Source organism: Oxyura jamaicensis, chromosome 2 (assembly GCF_011077185.1).
Source record: "Oxyura jamaicensis isolate SHBP4307 breed ruddy duck chromosome 2, BPBGC_Ojam_1.0, whole genome shotgun sequence".
Classification (NCBI taxonomy): Eukaryota; Metazoa; Chordata; class Aves; order Anseriformes; family Anatidae; genus Oxyura; species Oxyura jamaicensis.
The window spans coordinates 91,878,385-91,897,218 of record NC_048894.1 but is presented as its reverse complement, the minus strand read 5'-3'; the positions used below and the strand labels follow the sequence as shown (position 1 = coordinate 91,897,218).

Sequence of the window (18,834 nt, the reverse complement as noted above, 5' to 3'; positions counted from 1 at the left end):
GACAAGTGGGAGTATGAAATGCAGAAATGCGGGGTTTTAAGGTTGTTTTTTTGTGTGTGTGTGTTTGTTTGGGGGGAAGGTTGGGGGGAGGGGTCTCTCTTTTCCCTTTGGATGACGATAGAATTGGATTCAATATATCTATCTGTGCTTAAAGAAGAGTATTGGAAGATCAAAAGAGATTCAGAAAAGGGGTTCCAGAGGCCTGGAGAACAAGACTATCTAATCTATACTGTAGTAGTTCAGGCTACTTCGTTATCCAGGAAACAAGCAAGAGGTGAGGTGACACTGCAGTTAGTACACACGTGAGAAATGCATAACAGAAGGTGGGGAAAATGTATATTTAGGTCCAATGGATACGAGCTGAACTAAACCTATGAAAGTTTTTGAGAATGACTGAAAGGTGGTGAAGTTTACCGATGACACATTCTTAATGATGTGAAGAGTTCAAGTGAAGTCCTGTTAATGCTTTTCTTGAAATTAGTCACTAATTTCAATTTATGGTGCACATGCACGTTTTGAGTAAGGTTCTCTGGGTTAGTCATGCAGTGGTTTGCATGAAGAAACAAGACTGTGGAGGACAGTAAGTAAATGCATATGTTGTTAACCTGTTTAAGAAGAAAAAATCAAACACATAATCATTTTTCAGAAACAATTATTTTTTCAGTGACATCCTAATAGACACACACATTTAGTTTTGAAGAAATGCTTTAAAACATGAACCATTTTTGCTTTGTACTTTTTTCATTTTCCTTCACACTCATTTTCAGTATTTCTTTCCTTCTGTTCCAATATGCAAATAATGCATTCATTTTATTCCCGTGTGAGTGCATTGTATTAATAGTGCTTTGGTTTAATACTTGTGGGCGTAGTTTATAGTAACAGTGCTTTGACTTTTACAGTTGTGGGTGTAGATTATACTATAAAAGGTTAAAGAAAAGAGGGCAGGCAGGGCAGCTGGGATATCTCCAGTTTTCTTTAAGCTCTCTGTATTTTTTTTCGGCTAAATCTTTCAGAAGCCAGAAGGAAAGCCTGGAGAAACTAGGGAGGCGAGGGCTTGGCGTTGTTTGTTTCAGTTTCTGTTTTTTCCCTCACAAAACGCCACCCTCCCTCTCTTTCCAAGAGTCCCCAGGTCGGGGGTGCCTGGAAGGCCGCAGCGCCGCGCCGGTTGCTAGGCAACGGCGCACCGCCCCTTCCGCCTCCCCCCCCCGGCCCGGAAGTGACGGGCGGGCAGCGGCTTCCTTCCCCGGCGGCGGGGGGGATGCGCGGGCGGCGGCGGTGGCGGCGGGGCGGTTGCCGTTGCCGGGGGGGTGGCGGCTGGGCGCCATGCTGAGCCGCAGCTCGCTGAGCGGGCTGGCGGTGGGGCTGTTCGCCCTCTACGTGGCGCACACGGGCTGGGTCATGTACGGCATCGTCTACACGCGGCCCTGCCCGGCCGCGGGGGCCGCCGCCGCCCACCCCGCCTGCGTCTGGCCCTACCTGGCGCGGCGGCCCAAGCTGCAGGTGGGCGAGCGGGGGGCGGCCGGTAACGTTGGGGGTGAGGAGGCGGCACCGGGGCGTTTTCCTCATTTATCGAGCCCACCGGTGCCCTGCCCAGCCTGCGGAGCTGGATCGCGAAGCGCTGCCCTCACCTCGGTGATGTGCCAGCGTTGTGTTTCCGTGCCCTCATTTCCCTGTCTTCTCCTCCTTCGTTTCAGCTAAGCGTCTACACTACTACGCGGTCGAACATCGGTGCTGAGAGCAACGTGGATCTGGTGTTGAACGTGGAGGATTTTGACGTCGAGTCCAAGTTCGAAAGGTAAGTGGCAACGCTGCTGGTTTTTTGGTTGGTTCCGGTGCACGTTGCCAGACTAATAGCCATACGCATGAAGTACATAAGTTGATAGTCACATGGACAGAAATACTCCTGGTGACAGTGTCGTTGAAGGAGCTGGGTTGTCCTTGCGTTATTTGGTTCCGGGTTGAAGGTATTACTGCATGCTCTGTGGGCCATTCAGTTCGTACCATGTTTTCCATATTCGCAGTGCCAAGGCAGGAAAGCTGTCAGTTGGACTTCAGCTTTGGAGCCAAGGACAAAGTGCTACTGTAGATAAAACCAATTGTTTGCTTGTTTTCTTAATGGAAGGTTCCTAGAATATTTCATGTATTGCAGATTTGTAAAGCGCCTGCCTTGACAGAAACAGTGTACTATGTGGGGTGCCAAAGAGCAGGCTCTTTGACAAACTATTACACAAACTTTTGTTACACTGAATGATCAACTGAAAGAAAGAAATCCACGCAGTAAACACAGAAACGTTTGTTTCTCTCACGTAGATCTTACAGACCTTGAATGTTGTTGTCTGTTGTCTACTGTAACTTTCAGATCCCATTCTAAACACTTGTATCACAAGCTGAGCTAGGTCACTTTAATATTGGTTGGTTTAAATCAACATACTGTTTTACGTCATATAAACAATATTTTATAGAAGCGTGCTTTGCTTGTGATAGTAAAAGCGGGTTTTCATTATGAAAATGTAAGTCAACGTGTCTGGAAAATCTTTAAGACACTTCTCTAACAAAGTGCAGCCAGAATAGCTGTAGCTTCAGACTCTTGGTAGAACCTGGAAGTCATTCATACCGCGTTCTCTCTTCTTGTGTTGTAACAACGTGCTTTGGTATAACAGTTTCAGTGCTGATAATCGTAAAAATAAACCTTTTACTGGTGACTTACTGTTTGAAGATCTTCTGAAGGGATGGTGGTGCTAAGATCATGCCCTTAGACAAATTCCTGAATATAACGCTGCACTCTTTAATTATTAAGAGACACATTTAATGGTTAGAATGACTTTTGTATTTTGTATTAGCTGCCTCTTTTTTTTAATTATCTTGTACGTGAGGTCAGAGGTTCACCCTGGTTCTTTCACATTCTGCATGTTTCATAATTAAAGAACATGAACTTCCACAGTGTAGGTCACAGTGAACTTGATCTCTGGCAGACATGAAAATAGAACTGTTTTACTGACAGTCTGCTGTGCCAGTGAGAGTATCCAGACAAAAACAGCCTGAGCAAATTAACGGGGTGCTTCCCTGGCAGGCGCAAGGGGAGTGACTTTGTGGTTGGAGGCTCTGTAGAGCTCTGTGCTTGGCATGACGTAGCTGAGAAGATCTGTCCTTAACACAAAGTGCTTGGCATAACTGAATTTCCTTCTGATCTTTCTATTGTGTATATGCTCTGTCAACATACTCAGTGTGTGGAAGGTTATTTTCTACAAATTCTGTGATAATTTTCACCATGACCTGTTGGCTGGGTTACAAAACTGATAACTCAGTCCTGTGTTATTTAGGATAATAAAGAATGAATTGGGCAAAGATGAAAGCATCTTAACATAGCAGTAAAACTTTGGTAATGCAAATATTACGTTAGGTACCAGAGTACATAAATTGAGCCACCCGGTCATGGCTCATTAGGGCACGTTAGCCCCAGCATGTTCTTGTTTGCTTTCAGAACATCTTAACATCTTCAGCGATCCTCACATGTAACAGCTTGGTATTCCAACATGTCACCTCATAATGTACTTACTTTGTGTTTTAGGACAGTGAATGTCTCTGTACCAAAGAAGACTCGAAATAACGGCACGTTATATGCATATATATTTCTTCATCATGCTGGCGTTTTGCCTTGGCACGATGGTAAGCAGGTGCATATAGTAAGCCCTCTGACCACATACATGGTCCCTAAACCAGAAGAGATTAATTTGCTTACGGGAGAATCAACCACACAGGTAGGTGGGTTTTCCATCTATAGAAAAATTAGGGGGAAAAAAAGCAGGGGGAGGAAGGGAGGAACCAGAATGCCTCTTTTTGCTTGATTATCAGCTGGTAATATAAATATAAATATAAATAGTAGACCTTTCAGCACATCAAATGGGGAGCCCTCTGTAATAGTGGCTACTATTAAAACACTTCCCTAGTTAATTATTTCTTTAAGGTTTCATTGCTTGTGGTAGAAATGCTGTATTGTTTTGTAACAAAATGATGCTGCTTTCTATAATGAGTTAGATGCGTGTGAAATAATGCTTTGCTTTTGTAAAACAGAGATACTAACTCACATCAGTGAGTGACCAAAGTGTAGATAGCTTCTTTTTCTGTAGGACGTTCCTTCTTTCCAGTTCAATTCAAGAGAATATGATAATAGTATCCTTTGACAAATCCTGTAATAACTCACCAGAGGAAAAAATGGGGTGTTATTTAATGAAATGCTTGCAATGCCTCTTGTATCTCACTTTCACGGGGAGTTAGAGAATTTCATCTTGCTCTTTTTTGGAATCCGAAATACACTTGTAGCTATCAGTGCTGTTTTTAAATCCTGTTAGAATAAAGTTGAAAACGAGTTGAACCTAGAGTCCAGCATTAAAAGGTCAGAGCAGGTGGTGGTCATCCAAGGAAAAGTGAGCAGAATGCCCTGGGGCTGAGCATCTACTGAAAGCTACGGTCCTAACTCTGTCTCAACACTGCTTTCCACAACATTTGGAGGCTCAGAAATTCAAAACAAATGGTCAGATCTTTTTCCTCCCCCAGATTAGTACGGTCAATCATCCTTTTGACTGTGTTGAAGTAATATCTGAATACTCTACTGTTCTTATGTTCAAATGACTGTTTTCAGAGTATGCACATGCATAAGGAATTAAAATAAATAAGCTGAATATTCATTCTTTTTGAATGGGGTTTTGAATGGGCACTGTTGTTCAGTATCAAATTATGGTTGGCATTTACAATCTGTTCTGCTGTATTTGAGCAAAATACTTGGTCTAGTCTAAATTAAGGTAAAGTATTTCTTAATTAATATCTATTTTGTGGTACAGCTAATGACTCAGTAGTTTCTGTGAGTTAGAGTATTATCCTGTTCAAAATTCTATATTGTTTAGCAGTTTGTGTTTGTTCTATTTTTAAAGCAAATTGAAGCAGAAAAGCAGACCAGCGCTTTAGATGAACCCGTCTCTCACTGGAGGTCAAGGCTGACCTTAAATGTCATGGTGGAAGATTTTGTGTTTGATGGATCATCCCTCCCAGCTGATGTTCACCGTTACATGAAGATGTAAGTTGATGACTTAATTTTTCTAGATTATAAGCTCAATTGGCTTTTCTACAAAAATCTTCCCTGTCCTCCTTTAGTATTTTATTTTTATGTTGGAGCTTAGGAGACAAAAATAAGCACTCTTTAATGCCTGCCTTTCAGTAGTGACAGTTAGGTATTATGTACTAGAACGCCTTGTTGGAAAATGTCTTGCTACTGGGCAGTTCAGAGTTTAAAATACCTTTTTGTATGGGAGTTACCAGGGTAACAAAGCAGAACTGCAAAGACACACGCAAAATCCTACAGCAGGCTTCACACCTTCTTGTTCTCAAATCATACTTTTGGCCTTTAAAGCAATTATTGTCCCTTGACTTTTGCAGTTAACCTTCACACCCAGTTGTGTCTAAAGAGCCAGTGCTTAAGTGGCACAGCTGATCTTCTATCCCATCTTTCCCCCCCCCCTCTATGACTGGCTTTATTTCCCTTTGACAATGTGTTGTCAAATTTTGTTTTCTCAAGAAAAACAAAAAGCGAGATTTTAGGCAGGCAGTAGCTTCTGTTCACAGCTTGCTTAAATTTCTTCCAGTGTTAACCATATAAATAGCGCTGTGTTGGCTGGTGCTGCCGTATGTTGATGCCTTTCTCTACAAGTATCCTGTTAAATGCAGAAGCAGTTGTTTAGTCAGCAGACTCTGGGGTTCTGGGATAGCTTCCCAAATAGAATAGATAAACTTAGCAACTCACAAGATATACCCAAAACAGGAAGGGCTTGATGGATCTTTTCTGGTCATGTCTAGATGCTCTTCAGTGCTGTTTTATCATCACGTTATGCAGAAAGTAGTTTGGATGTGAAATAGCCTGCTGCAATTCCACTAGCAGTAGCTTTAATTGCAGTTGTTATATAGAAATTTAACTCTCTTCAGCTGAAAAATCAAACTGTTTCTGATCCTCAAGTTAATACTTCTCTGTATTACTGTTGCCCCTTGAGTATTTACTATGGAGTTACTGTACATAGAGACTTCTTTCTCTTGTGATCTACTGAAATTCAATTTTCAGACTTCAATAAGCTCAGTTGTGCTAGTTCCGTAGACTCTTGCTGAGTATATCATAACTGCCTCTCTAGTGAAGAGCTTTAAGAATTTGTCTCTTTGAGGGCCCTAGGCTAAATACTTTCCCGAAATACCAACAGAGCAATTGTCCAGTGGTCAATTTTGTTGAGGCCTCAAAGGTTAAGTTGTTATTGGTTGTGTGCAGACTGGTGAAGTGATAGAGCAATCCGTTTGTGTTCAGGAAAAGGCAGAGATGACTGATGCTCCTTGTGCACTCTCATCAGTAGTATCTAGCCTTCTAGTGTGCGTAGCAGCCAACATTTATGTGGTCCCATCCTAGGCAGAGCATGTGCTTTTGCTGAGCTGTTAGGTGTCACTGGGGCTGGAGAGGAGTGGGGGAGATGGTGGAGAGTTGTCATTGCAGTAGGAGAGGGATACTTGAGACAAAGGATACAAATATATGGTAGTAAATCTCATCATGTTTCTCTTTGGCAAACTTTTAAATTTCCTCTGCCCTTGTTCACGCAGCAGCTTCAGCATCATCACAGCTAATTTCATTTGTCTTTCATTCTTTTTTGCTTATTTTTTTCTACTGAAAAGTGAAAACAAAGTGAAAAGAGAAATATAAAGCACACTTTTTATATGGACATCTCTCAGTGAGAGATTCCAGGCTAGCAGTTGCTTCTTTCATGCTGTGTGTTAAAGAATAATGTGCCTGAAAAGATGGTGGGAAATACCTACATGGGTAGATCTGAAAGTGCTGATTGAGTGCTAACTTGAATAAAAGTAGTTTTCTTTTTAGATCACTACAGTTATAAAATCCATGTTTAAACATCCTAGGGTTCAGTTGGGGAAGACAGTGCATTACCTTCCAATATTATTTATTGATCAGCTAAGCAACAGAGTGAAAGATTTGATGGTGAGTAATAGAAAACCTTTAATTACATTTAATAGTTTTAATGGTAATCTTCAATGTTGTTATAATTAAGATTTTCTTCATAGGTTGTTTAATGAAAAACTATAAAGTCACAAAAGGACTTTATCAATGACTGTTGTTTAACTTAACGTGGTCAACTGTGGCAACTGCAGAGTCTGAATCTGCATTTTGAAATATCTGCCAAATGCTCCCTTCTGTTCTGTCAAAGGATATTTGGATTCCATCACTCCTGCCTTTTGGATAGATATGGAGGAAATCTGCAGCAGCAGCTGTGGTGGGAGCAAGCACATGAGCAGTTTGACTCTTCAAACCATTTGATGAAGTTGTGTTAGCATTCCAGAGCTACCTTCTAGGGAAATGAGCATACTGAACACAGCTGGTACTGCAGTAACATGAAGATAAGAGAACAGCCACTGACCTATTTCCAAAAAATTCACTCATGTTTAAATTTTCCAGTAGTGCCCTCTATCACGTTAGAGTAACTTGAGCATCTGAGAGCTTGGTGTTTTAGTACCTGCTGCCAATACACTAGCAGTGCATCTAATGAGTTTATGCACTCAGAACAGGACTTGAAAACGTTGATGACAGGATCACAGAAGGATGAGGTTGTGAGGGATCTCTGGAGGTCTCTAGTCCAGCACACAGTGCTGGGTCACCAAGAGCAGGTTGTACAAGACCCTGTCCATTTGGGGTTTAGATATATCCAAGGTAAATACTCCGTAACGTCTCCGGACAACCTGTTTTAGTGTTCATTCACCCCTGCAGTAAAAACAGGTGTTTTTCATATGTTTAAATTGAATTACTTGCATTTAGCTTTTACCCAACTCTTCTCTTGGAGGAAATCATGCAGTTTTGTTACTGCAAATCATACATTGCAGCCCCCTGCATCTAAGCCATGTTCATCTAGCACATTTTAGTTAAGCCCTGCATTGTTTTTTTCCAGTTACACCAATTGGAAATTAGGAATCAGAGTTATTGAGGAAAAAAAAAAAAAAAAGAATGCTTAAGAATGTCTCGGAACTGTTAAATGAGCATGTATGGATTCAGCATCTTCTAGGTGGGAGCTTTGGTAGATGCAAACTTCCATAGACTTTTTCAATCTTCTTTCCAATTCATAAGCTTCAGCTTAGACAAAGGTTCCTGAATGCTGGGGATAATATCCTTTAAGAACATTTCTACCCCATCCCAAGCTTGTTTGGCAAAATAAACTTTTTTTTAAAAAACTTTACCAGATAGTTCTGTCCAGTATTTCATTAGATACTCTTGTAATGTAGTCACTGTGACAAGCAGTCACTGTCCTTTGTTTTGAGTTTCTTACCACAGCTCATTGTTAAGTTCAGTACATTCATACAAGTTTCCAAATGGTCATGTGCCCTGTTTACAAATAAACTCAGCGTTCTCATGTGGTTAAGAGCATTCCCACAGCTGTCATGCATGTCATGGTCAATGCTATTGCAACTCACTGAGATAAAGATCTTGAGAACGTGCTGCAAAGACTAATCTATCAAAATTAGCAAAATTTCCCTTCAGCACTGGCTTGTGTAAGTTCTCAATAGCAAGGCAAACTGCTCACAAGCCCTACAGAAAAAATCTGGTCTAATAGTACGTGTCCGAAGAGTTAATGGGAGGGGTATGTGAAGAACAGGAAAAAATAAGGGAGGAAGGTAGTACAGCTTGTGTGTGGAGTAAGGTCAGCATTTTGCTGTACATAGGGTGTATGTGTTACCTGCTTGGTATGCCTGACCTAGTAGTCATGGTGCTGAAGATGCTCGTTCTGCTAAGTTGTGTATGTTTTGAACTGACTATGATTTTCACCCAGCTGTAGGTCTTCGAAGAACTAGAATTTAGTACATTATGATTACTCTGTTTCTTATGTTGACATCTACATAGTGCAGTGAGTGAGCAATCGGCTGCTGGGTCGGGCATAGAAGATTTTACTAAATGGGGTTACACCAGGCTGGCAGCCAGTCACTGTTGAGTTTCCTCAGGGATTTATTTTAGGGGTGGTTCTCTTCAGTGTTTTTATAAATGACCTGGATGCAGGACTCAAATGCATACTAAGGAAGATTTCAGGTGATACTAAATTAGAAGGACCTGTTGATTCCTTTGAGGGTAGAGAGGCCTTACAGAGAACTCTTGACAAATTAAAGGGCTGGGCAATCAACAGCAGCATGAAATTTAACAGAAGCAAGTGCCAGTTTCTGCACCTGGGATGGAGCAACCCTGGCTGTACGTACAGACTGGGGGACGAGAGGCTGGAGAGCTGCCCTGCAGAGAGGGACCTGGGGGTTCTGGTCAGTGGCAAGTTGAACATGAGCCAGCAGTGTCCCCTGGCAGCCCAAAGGGCCAGGTTTAGTCCTGGGGTTCCTCAGCCCCAGCACTGCCAGCTGGTCAGGGGAAGGGATTGTCCTGCTCTGCTCTGCGCTGGTGCGGCCTCACCTCGAGTTCTGTGGGCACTTTTGTGTATCCCAATATATACAGGACATAAAACTGTTAGAGAGTGTCCAAAGGAGGGCTACGAAGATGGTGAAAGGCCTAGAGGGGAAGGATCTGAGGAGCAGCTGAGGTCCCTTGGTTTGTCCAGCCCCAAGCAGAGCAGGCTGAGGGGAGGCCTCATGGCGGCCTGCAGCTCCCTCACAGGGGAGCGGAGGGGCAGGCACTAAGCTCTGCTCTCTGGGGACAGCGACAGGACCCGAGGGAACGGCATGGAGGTGTGGGATCTGTAATCATATAGACAAAGTAGATTTCATTAACAGCATACATAGATGAAGGACTCATGACCACATGAGAGTCAAAGAAGGGAATTCTGGAAGATGAGAGATGTGGAGGATGAGAGTCACTGTGGAGCCTGAGGCATAGATAAATAATGAGAGGAGATAAGAGCAAAGACTGCTATGAGGCCCAGGGGAAAAGAAAAGTAACAGAGCAGGACTGGAACCAGGCACAGTATCGGGGTTGCGATAAGGTACATACCAGCCCGAGAGATACATCAAGACAAAGGTCAGCAGAAGACAAAGGGACCAAAGGACTGTAAAGGGGGGTTGGCGGGTTTTTAATGTAAAACATCTGGAAGGAAACTGTGTAAAAAGAACATTGCTGGGTTGCAATAAAATCTCATACTTGATCACACTAAGAGTCCATGCAGATAGTCACCACAGGGAGGGTCAGGCTGGGTATTAGGAAAAGGTTCTTCACCAGGAGGGTGGTTGGGCACTGGGACAGGCTCCCCAGGGATGTGGTTCTGGCACTGAGCTTGCTGGAGTTCAAGACAATGCCCTTAGATACATGGTTTACCTCATGGGTAGTCCTGTGCAGAGCCAGGAGTTAGTCAGTGATCCTTGTGGGTCCCTTCCTACTCGGGACATTCTATGATGCTGTGTTCTTAAACATTATCCCCAGTACTGGGGATTTGGGGATTGTACAGGATTTTGAGGTAGTAAAGGGAGCACATTAAAATTCATACTGCAAAATTTGTTTGCTCTGTTAACACGCTGTTTTGTAGCACTGATAGAGTGCTAGAAGTAATATGTGATGTTCTGAGGCCTTACTACACGAACAGGTTGTATTGCAGAGGATTGAAAACTTCCTAGTTTTCAAAGGCTTCGCAAGCATCACGCACTTCAACTATGTTGAGGCAGCATTTGTAGACTTTTAATTGTTCCATAAGAAAGAGTTCGTTCTTCTGATCTTGACAAATTCATTTAATTTGCTTTTAGTGTTCAAGAATTTCTGTCTTGCATGGCAATCTAGTTTTCTCACTACACAACTCCTATCTTCTTAGTAGTGCATTGTCTGCTTAGAATGTTACTTGCCCATGTATTTGCAAAATTTCTGTGTTCTGTCTGTCCTGAATAAATAAAATTTCTTTCAATTTTCTGCCAGATATGTTGATGTTAACTTTGATAGGCTGGGAAATTTGAATGAGAATGGAAGGATTACAGGCATCCTTTAAAAAGGAGAAGAAGCCTGGAAGATCTGCACATAGTTTTTGGTAAAGAGCATTAGAATCTTGCTAGCATCCTCAACCTTCAGCTCTAACCCAGTTGTTTTCATTGTTCTTCTTCAGACTGTTTGGAGATGCCAGACAGTTTCCTTTCTGCTGTATTTATAAAACTCTCACAACTTCGATTTCTCTCCCTAACATACATTTGTGTTCTCTCTCTCCCTCTCTCTCTCTTCTTCCCCCCTCCCCCCCCTTCCTTCATAGGGTTGTGAGATTAAGAATCATTTGTACATACTGGAGGAAAGAGGGAATGGAATGGGAGAGTGAAGAAAATCCCCGATTCACATCTGACTCTGATGTATGGGGAGGCTAAAAGCATTTTCTCTAACATTAGGATCTGAAGAAGCCCATTCATCTCTGATAAGCATCAGATAACTGATTACTGTAGAAACATATACAGTGTAGAGTAACAGTTCTGAGATGGGAATTATGATTGAGTAGTAATTAGCATCTTGAACTGTTACCATTCAGAGTGCCCGCCTGTCTGTAGTCTTAATTTATCCCTGAAAGTTTTAACACATACTGCATAAACTTGTGCCTAAGTAGCTGTGGAGAATTCTAACACCTCTAAGGACATATTTTTTTTCTTTTGATTTAAAACTGTTTCAGAGATAGTCAACTGCCATACAGAAGGAGCTGTGGCAATTTAAGACTTTTTTTTCAACTTAAGGAGTCCCTAGATAGTTCTCATTGTAATTAAAAGGTAGATGAGACAGGAGAAATAGGTTAAACTTACTCGTGACACCCTATATGTCATATTTTACACACAGGGCATCCTACTTAGCTTTAGCTGTGGTGTTTTCAGCATTCTGAGTAGGCAGCAACATCTTGCTTCACCATCTTTTGTTTTTGTATGAGTTGTTATAATCTTTGCTTATCTCAAATACAGCTTCAAATTAGTAAATTTAGTAAAGGCGTGACTGGGGCCTTCAGAATATGTGTTGTTTGTCTTGTCTTCTAGCTTAACATTATCTTATTGTATACATTCAGAGAAGAACTATCAGAATAGAGAATTACCTTAAGCACACTTTTCCCACTTTAGCTGAGAACAGCAGAGGGAACTTAATGTAAGCTTCTCAAGGGCTTTTGTACACAGTAACAGTGAAGTTGCTATAAGATCTTGAATAGAACAAACTGTTAATTTAGCGCCTCTTGGAAAAAACAAAAGCAAAGATTTCAAGCCTTAAAGAGGTCAATCTCTTAAATTGTGTGAAAGAATGAATGGTAATAATTGTTGCAGTGTTCTGCTATTAAACATAAACTGTTTCTTTTGGAAATTCAGGTTATAAATCGTTCCACGACAGAGCTACCTCTTACAGTGTCATATGACAAAATATCTCTTGGAAAACTACGATTTTGGATCCACATGCAGGATGCTGTGTACTCCCTCCAACAATTTGGTATGTTTTCATCTTTAATGACTTTAGGTATTAAAAAAAGACACTTTTTTTCTTGTAAATATACAGGTGGTTTTTAATTGTGCCTTTTTTTTTGGTTAGCTGGTGAAAATATTTAGTGCTACAAAACTTAAATTGCTTTACCTTAATAAGGTAAGATTGGAAATAGTGTTGACATAGTAGGAAACGAGTGCAGAAGTTAATTAACTTTTAACTTTTAATTTTATCTGGATAGTACTACTGTGAAAGCATAACAGGTCAAAATAGAGGAGAATGTTTTGCCCACGTGTTTCCCCTATCATCCATGGAACAGAAAAGTGGGATCAGAGGTATATAAGCTTTTATATTAGCTATATATAGCCAGCCATGCTGGCCATATACCTGTGGTGAAATACAGCCAGGCATAGCAAAGACTTTGGGCTCAAGCTGAGCATAAGGAAAGAATTTGGTTCTGATCATACTACTTCTGACATTTCAGAACTGGCTTTCCTCTCAGGTCAAGTACCTCAGTTACAAATGTATAGGATAATACAGATAAACTGGAGGCGAAACTTGAATTCGGTGTTCGGCTCAAATGGAATGGCTTGGATTTGGATGGTGTTGGGGATTTTTTTGGACTTTTTAACAAGTGAATTGGTTGGACAATTTTTACTGCATTTTGATTTTATTTGGTTAGCTCAGCTTTGATCATAACAGACATCTGTGCTGAATTTAAATAAAACAAACCCCCTAAAAAGAAATGAAGGAAAGACCTAGAAAGAGAGACTGTTTCAGCTTCCAGTTACTGGAGTAAGAGTACACTTTCACAGTGCAGTTCTTACACTCTGTTTTGGTGATGGTATAGCCAAGCTTCTACTGTCTTTAAATATCTGTTCCACAGGTGCAGACCTTTAGGAGTCTAATCATCCTCCTTAAAAATCTACATCTTATTTTCAAGGTCATTTTCGCTGATTTAGTTTTCTCTCACTGGACTCTAGTTGACTTCTTTAGGCTAGGATAAAGAACTGCATCAGAACTGAACTGGAGGTGATGTATGCAAATGTTGGGTTCTTCCTGATCATCTCTTTTTAAGTACTTCAGACAGCAATTTGAACTTTTTTTTTCAGGCTAAGAGATCTTAAAAGCTTCTGTGCTGGATTACTTTAGTGATTCTTAAATGCTTTCCAATTCATCTTTTTGTATATAATTCAGGTAGGTGTGGTATTTTGCTGGTGATGTACACAGGGGTGGTGCTGCTTCCGTACTACTCAGTGTTCTTATTTGTTCACCAAAAGTTAGCCATTTTAGTAAGAGTGAGGAGTTGGTTAATCATTATGATCTGATTTAGTATTTTAGGATGGATGACATTCATTGCATTGATTCCTGAAAAAAAAGATATATGTGTGTGTGTATACATATATACACATATTATATATATATACATACACGTGTTTTGATTCAAAATGCAAATTTCCAAAAATAGGTAAGCTGTGAGGACAGCTGATGTGACAAGTTAAAATAAATTGGTGCTGAACACAACAGTGTCATTAACTTGAGCAAACTATTAAAATGTCAAAAAAAGCATTACATTACGGTCTGAAAAAGAAACATGTTGGGCAAACACAGCAACTGACTGGAGGGTATAATTGGAATAGAAGACCCTCATGGGATCAAAATGAATTTCAGGAGCTTGACAATCTGATGCTGGCTGCAAGAGCTGTTCTGTGATCTATCTTAATGCTGACTGAAAGAGATCAAAAGCACACTGTGTCATTTGGAAAACACATTCCTTCATACTGGCAACCATATTTATCACAGACAGCTCTAACTCTTTGAATTAACAGTTGTCCAATAAATTACAAGATGGCAACATTCCTCCTTTTTTTCACTTGATAAAATGGTAAAGAATATGTACGCAGCTTACAGGTTGTGATTTCTGGAGGATGCTTTTCCTTGTACCATTTATCAAGGAGAGGCTTCCAAGTTAATCTGGTGAGGGCCAGCAAAAGAGCTGATGCCCAATCCATTCTCGGGGGTCTGCAATGCCGCATATATGGCCAAGTTTCTCACTGACCTTTGTCGTCTTCCACAGTGTACTCCTTTTCTCATTTTTCAGTCTTTACTGTGAAGCTGACTTTTCTTGCATATGTTACAAGAGTTCAGAGTGAAAGTTGAATAATCCTTATCCTTCCTACTTGGCCTAGAATGACCTCCTGTGTCTTGCCATTTGTGTCTCTGTTCAGCCTCATTTGAGGCAACATGTTAAGAGAACATCAGCATGCTTCTAAATGATTGGTTTTGTTTAAGGCTACCCAAATAACTAGCCAAAATACCTGTAGATTGGGTTCTACCAGTAAAGCTGCCATCTTGTTCTGGATTTATGTTTTCTTACCAAAACCACATGCAGTTGAAATAAGAATGCTTTCATACTGGACCTAACAGCAATTAACTGTCTGCTACGTCTCTTCCAACCTAGACTATTCTGTGATTCTGTGATTGTTCTTTCTCTTAGGGTTTTCAGAAAAGGATGCAGATGAAGTAAAAGGAATTTTTGTTGATACTAACCTCTACTTTCTGGCTTTGACATTTTTCGTAGCAGCATTCCATGTAAGTGGAAAAACTTGGGATTTTAGATATGATAGCATATTAAAAAAAAAAAAAAGTGTTTGGACTTCAGCTCTTTCATTTATTGAGAACTGTTCTTAAAAATTGTAATTTCAGTAGAGCAATAGAAGTGGTGTCTGGTGCAAGTCAGCTGTTATTTCCAGTAATACAAAAAACTCATAGAAAATAGGAATATGAGATAGCTAGGCATAAACTAACAGTCTTGACTGAAATATAAAACTTTTAATTTTATTATCACTTCTTTTAGCTGGGGTTCAACTGGAGACCTAAGAATTAATCACCTGTTAACAGTGGTTCAAGCTTTCTGCAGAGTTCTCACAAAGGTGTACCACTGCAGCTGCATAGATGCAAAACCCATAGTTGGGTTTGAATCTGACTTCAAACCCCAGCAGAAATTTAGATCAATGATTACTTAACAAATTTACTGCTGTAAATCGTGGAGCTTGCAGTTCTAGAAATAGGTATTTCTTCTTGCTGTGTCCTTTGCTATTGACATTGTGAGTGTGTTGGTTTAATGTGACTCTTTGTGACAGTTAACAATTTTTTTAGACCTCATTGTTTTACTTTAAATATTTTTGTCATCTACAGTTATGTGGAATACAATTCCAATCATCTGTGAGAGATGAGAATTTGCTGGGCATGTTATTTTTCTATATATTCTCATTACATAAAATTAATTTGGTTGGAAAGTCGTATGTTTCCTAGCCATATTCTTTTTTTTCTCTGTTATCAGATTGTAACGTATCTGTAGTTTGGGACTATTTTTTTTTCTGATTTTTTTTTTAATTTTGTGTATATTTACCCAATTAAAAAAAAAAAGCTTTTTCTTTAAAGTTCACTGACCTGAGAATTTCTTGAATCTGTGATGCCTTTTTTTTTTTTTTTTAAGTCAGTGAATAGATTTGTGCAAAGTATTTGACACTGTCCCCCATGATATCCTTGTCTCTAAATTGGACAGACATGGACTTGACAGATGGACCACTGAGTGGTCCATACTGTCACATAACTTTCCTTACAGGGTGCAGCATTGTAGTAGTAGCAGTACATGCACTTCCTCGTGTCTTTTTAGAGTGCTTTTGGAGCTTTGGGCTTTTAAAACAATTTTTCTTTTTAAGCCTTTATTTGTAGTAGTATTTATTTCTTTTTTGGGGCTATCTTAAATTTTAAGATTAACATTTTTAACAGTTCAGCTGACAGTCTATTACTGCCTGTTTTCAGCAAATGAGAATTCTTCTTGCTATTTGCAGCTTCTCTTTGACTTCCTTGCATTCAAAAATGACATCAGTTATTGGAAGAAAAAGAGGAGCATGATTGGGATGTCTACAAAAGCAGGTATGGCCCAGCGTGCACAGTGTTATGTGTGTACTGTGTGTTTTTATTCTTACTCGTTTTATGTATGAAAAGGCAATGGCTAGCAGGCTGGTTCCAACTTTGTTAGTGTGATGCTCAAGTAACACTTCCAAGGTTTGACTGTCTTGCAATAGAGAATAAGTTTAAAATTAAGTCAGTTACCATATTTCCCTTGCTGAAGGAACAGAAAAATGCTTTAAGAAAAGAATGAGGAGAGGGGAAATTTCCTGTGGGTGGAGAGAATGTGCTGTCACGCATAATTTTGTCCTGCAAGTCCTGTGTGTTCCTTGTAGTAACTACCAGAGAATTTCAGATTTAAGTTTTAAATGCCAGTTAAATAAGTGAGTAAAGTCTAATCGGAAACACTGAGTGACAAAGGGGTTTCTAATCTTACTAGCAAAGTGTCAGTCTTTCAGTCTTCAGTAATTGGTGGTTCCATTCTCTCATTACCAAACGTTAGTCACCCTTCTGTATGTCTCTTGCCCTACATGAAAACTGTGACAGGGAATTGCTCTGAAATAGTGCAGTGTAATTGTTGATGTTTGAGTGTGTTGTAGCTCTTCAGCTTTCCAGTAGAAGTTCATGCTTAAACTGCTTAGGACAGAATTACAGTAAATAGGCCAACAGTCATCTGTCATCAACTGTTCATTTAAATATTAATAATCCTTTTTTTTTTCCCTCCCAATCTAGTGCTTTGGCGATGCTTTAGTACTGTAGTAATATTTCTTTTCCTTTTGGATGAACAGACAAGTTTATTGGTACTGATCCCAGCAGGCATTGGTGCCGTGATTGAGGTGAGTTGTTACAGCTCTAGAGCCAAGTAGCAATATTCTCAGTATCATCCACCACTGGTCTGGAGTCTTCTGCTATTCTGGTATTGTTTAGCAGAGTATTTCACGGCTTGTTGTAGGAAAGGAATGCTGAAGTAGTTAACGTTAAAACGCTGCTGTAGTATGGTGTCTTAGCAGCACTGTTCAGGTGGCTTTCAGTGGTAGAGGGAGGAGTCAGTGTCCCTTTATCAAATGATTAAGCTGGAAATCAGGTTTTTCTGGGATGGGTCAGCTGGTATGGTGGAAACCAAGCACAGAGCTGTGCTGAGGTTCCTTCCTGTCACATCAGCTGATACGCATCACTTGTGACCAGGCACGTTTAGACATGTGAAAGGTTTGTGTCAGCAACCTTTCCCAAAATCATTTGTCAAAGAGCAGGCCGTGTGCCATCAGACAGCGCTGCAGGTCTGCAATTTTCTCCCTGGCCATGCCTGAGGTGCTTGGGGAAAGAGGAAGAGGGAGGGCCTGATGGCTGCGTTCGCTATTCTGGCAGGCCGTGTCCAGTCAGTGGGCTGCAGATACTGCTTAGGAGCCTGCCTATGTGCAGTGAGGCACAAAGTCAGCAGTAAGGAAGGGAAGACCTCTCTGCCTACGCTGCTTGAAGATCTAATTATTTCTCAGTATTTAAAAATAAATTTGGGGCGCTCACGTGGACTTTTCGGCTACACATCTGTTGTAGTTGCAGATAGCCCCTGTGAACACAAAACAGTCCCGAATTTTTAGATAGTGATTAAATTGTTGAATACAAAGCCACATGGTGACCCTTAAAACTTACTGTATAAAACAAAATAAGCTTTTGCAAAAACTATAAACAGTGATGCTACGTAAAAAAAATTACTTGGCAGGTGGTTACTGGAGGGTTCTCCAATCACCTGCCCTAAGGTGCATGCTGAGAGCAGCTGACTCCCACCGCAGTCCAGGTGTCAGGGAAGGACTCTGTTATTTCACTTACAGTACCTCAGTTGATGTGGGGACTTAATAGTGCAGTTCCTCAATATCGTACTTGTCTGGTGGCACAGCATGTGGTTTGTGTTGACATGCAGACAGTGCTGCAATCGGGCTGTTGCTGCTTTATACACGCAGGGTGGTTAAAATAGATATTCTAGGGTTTTGGTTCTGATTTTATGAATCTTGCATAAGAATTTCCTTTGGGTAATTCTTTACGTATACATTTTGTTTTTGTTAATCACAGCTCTGGAAAGTGAAGAAGGCTTTGAAAATGACAGTGAAGTGGCAAGGCATATGGCCCAAAATTCAGGTACGTTGTTGGTTTAACAGTTACCATTGTTGAGATTTCTGCCTCTTACAGTAGCTACTGTAGAGTGCTGTACTGTGCAGCTTGGCTTTCAGTGATGTGAAGATTTTAAAAACTGGTTAAGCTTCCAGTGTAAATCTTCTCTTTATGGATAGCTTAATACAAAAACTGGGTGAATAGTTTCAAACTTAGGAATTTCTGTGATCAATTCTGTAGAAGCAGCAGCAATTTGTATGTATCTGTGATCTGAGAAATCTCAGAATTCCTCTGTTGGTCCTGCTAGATCTTGACAGATAGACCTGTGCTACTACCACTGTGTTGGAAAGGCACTCAGTGACTGATACTGTGAGTTGAACTAA

At 40.6% G+C, this 18,834-nt stretch overlaps 1 protein-coding gene across 1 annotated transcript in view; it reads left to right on the top strand.

Annotated features, from left to right (window-relative positions):
- The first annotated feature begins 1,217 nt into the window (after positions 1-1,217).
- CLPTM1L (CLPTM1 like) overlaps positions 1,218-18,834 on the top strand; it is a 29,094-nt gene continuing 11,477 nt past the window's right edge. The window contains exons 1-10 of the mRNA XM_035317453.1: positions 1,218-1,500; positions 1,695-1,795; positions 3,569-3,758; positions 4,929-5,071; positions 6,940-7,018; positions 12,322-12,439; positions 14,928-15,022; positions 16,288-16,372; positions 17,081-17,184; positions 18,413-18,478. Of these exons, the coding sequence (XP_035173344.1) occupies positions 1,324-1,500; positions 1,695-1,795; positions 3,569-3,758; positions 4,929-5,071; positions 6,940-7,018; positions 12,322-12,439; positions 14,928-15,022; positions 16,288-16,372; positions 17,081-17,184; positions 18,413-18,478 (1,158 nt within the window). The 5' untranslated portion in view covers positions 1,218-1,323. The remainder of the gene's footprint in view (positions 1,501-1,694; positions 1,796-3,568; positions 3,759-4,928; positions 5,072-6,939; positions 7,019-12,321; positions 12,440-14,927; positions 15,023-16,287; positions 16,373-17,080; positions 17,185-18,412; positions 18,479-18,834) is intronic.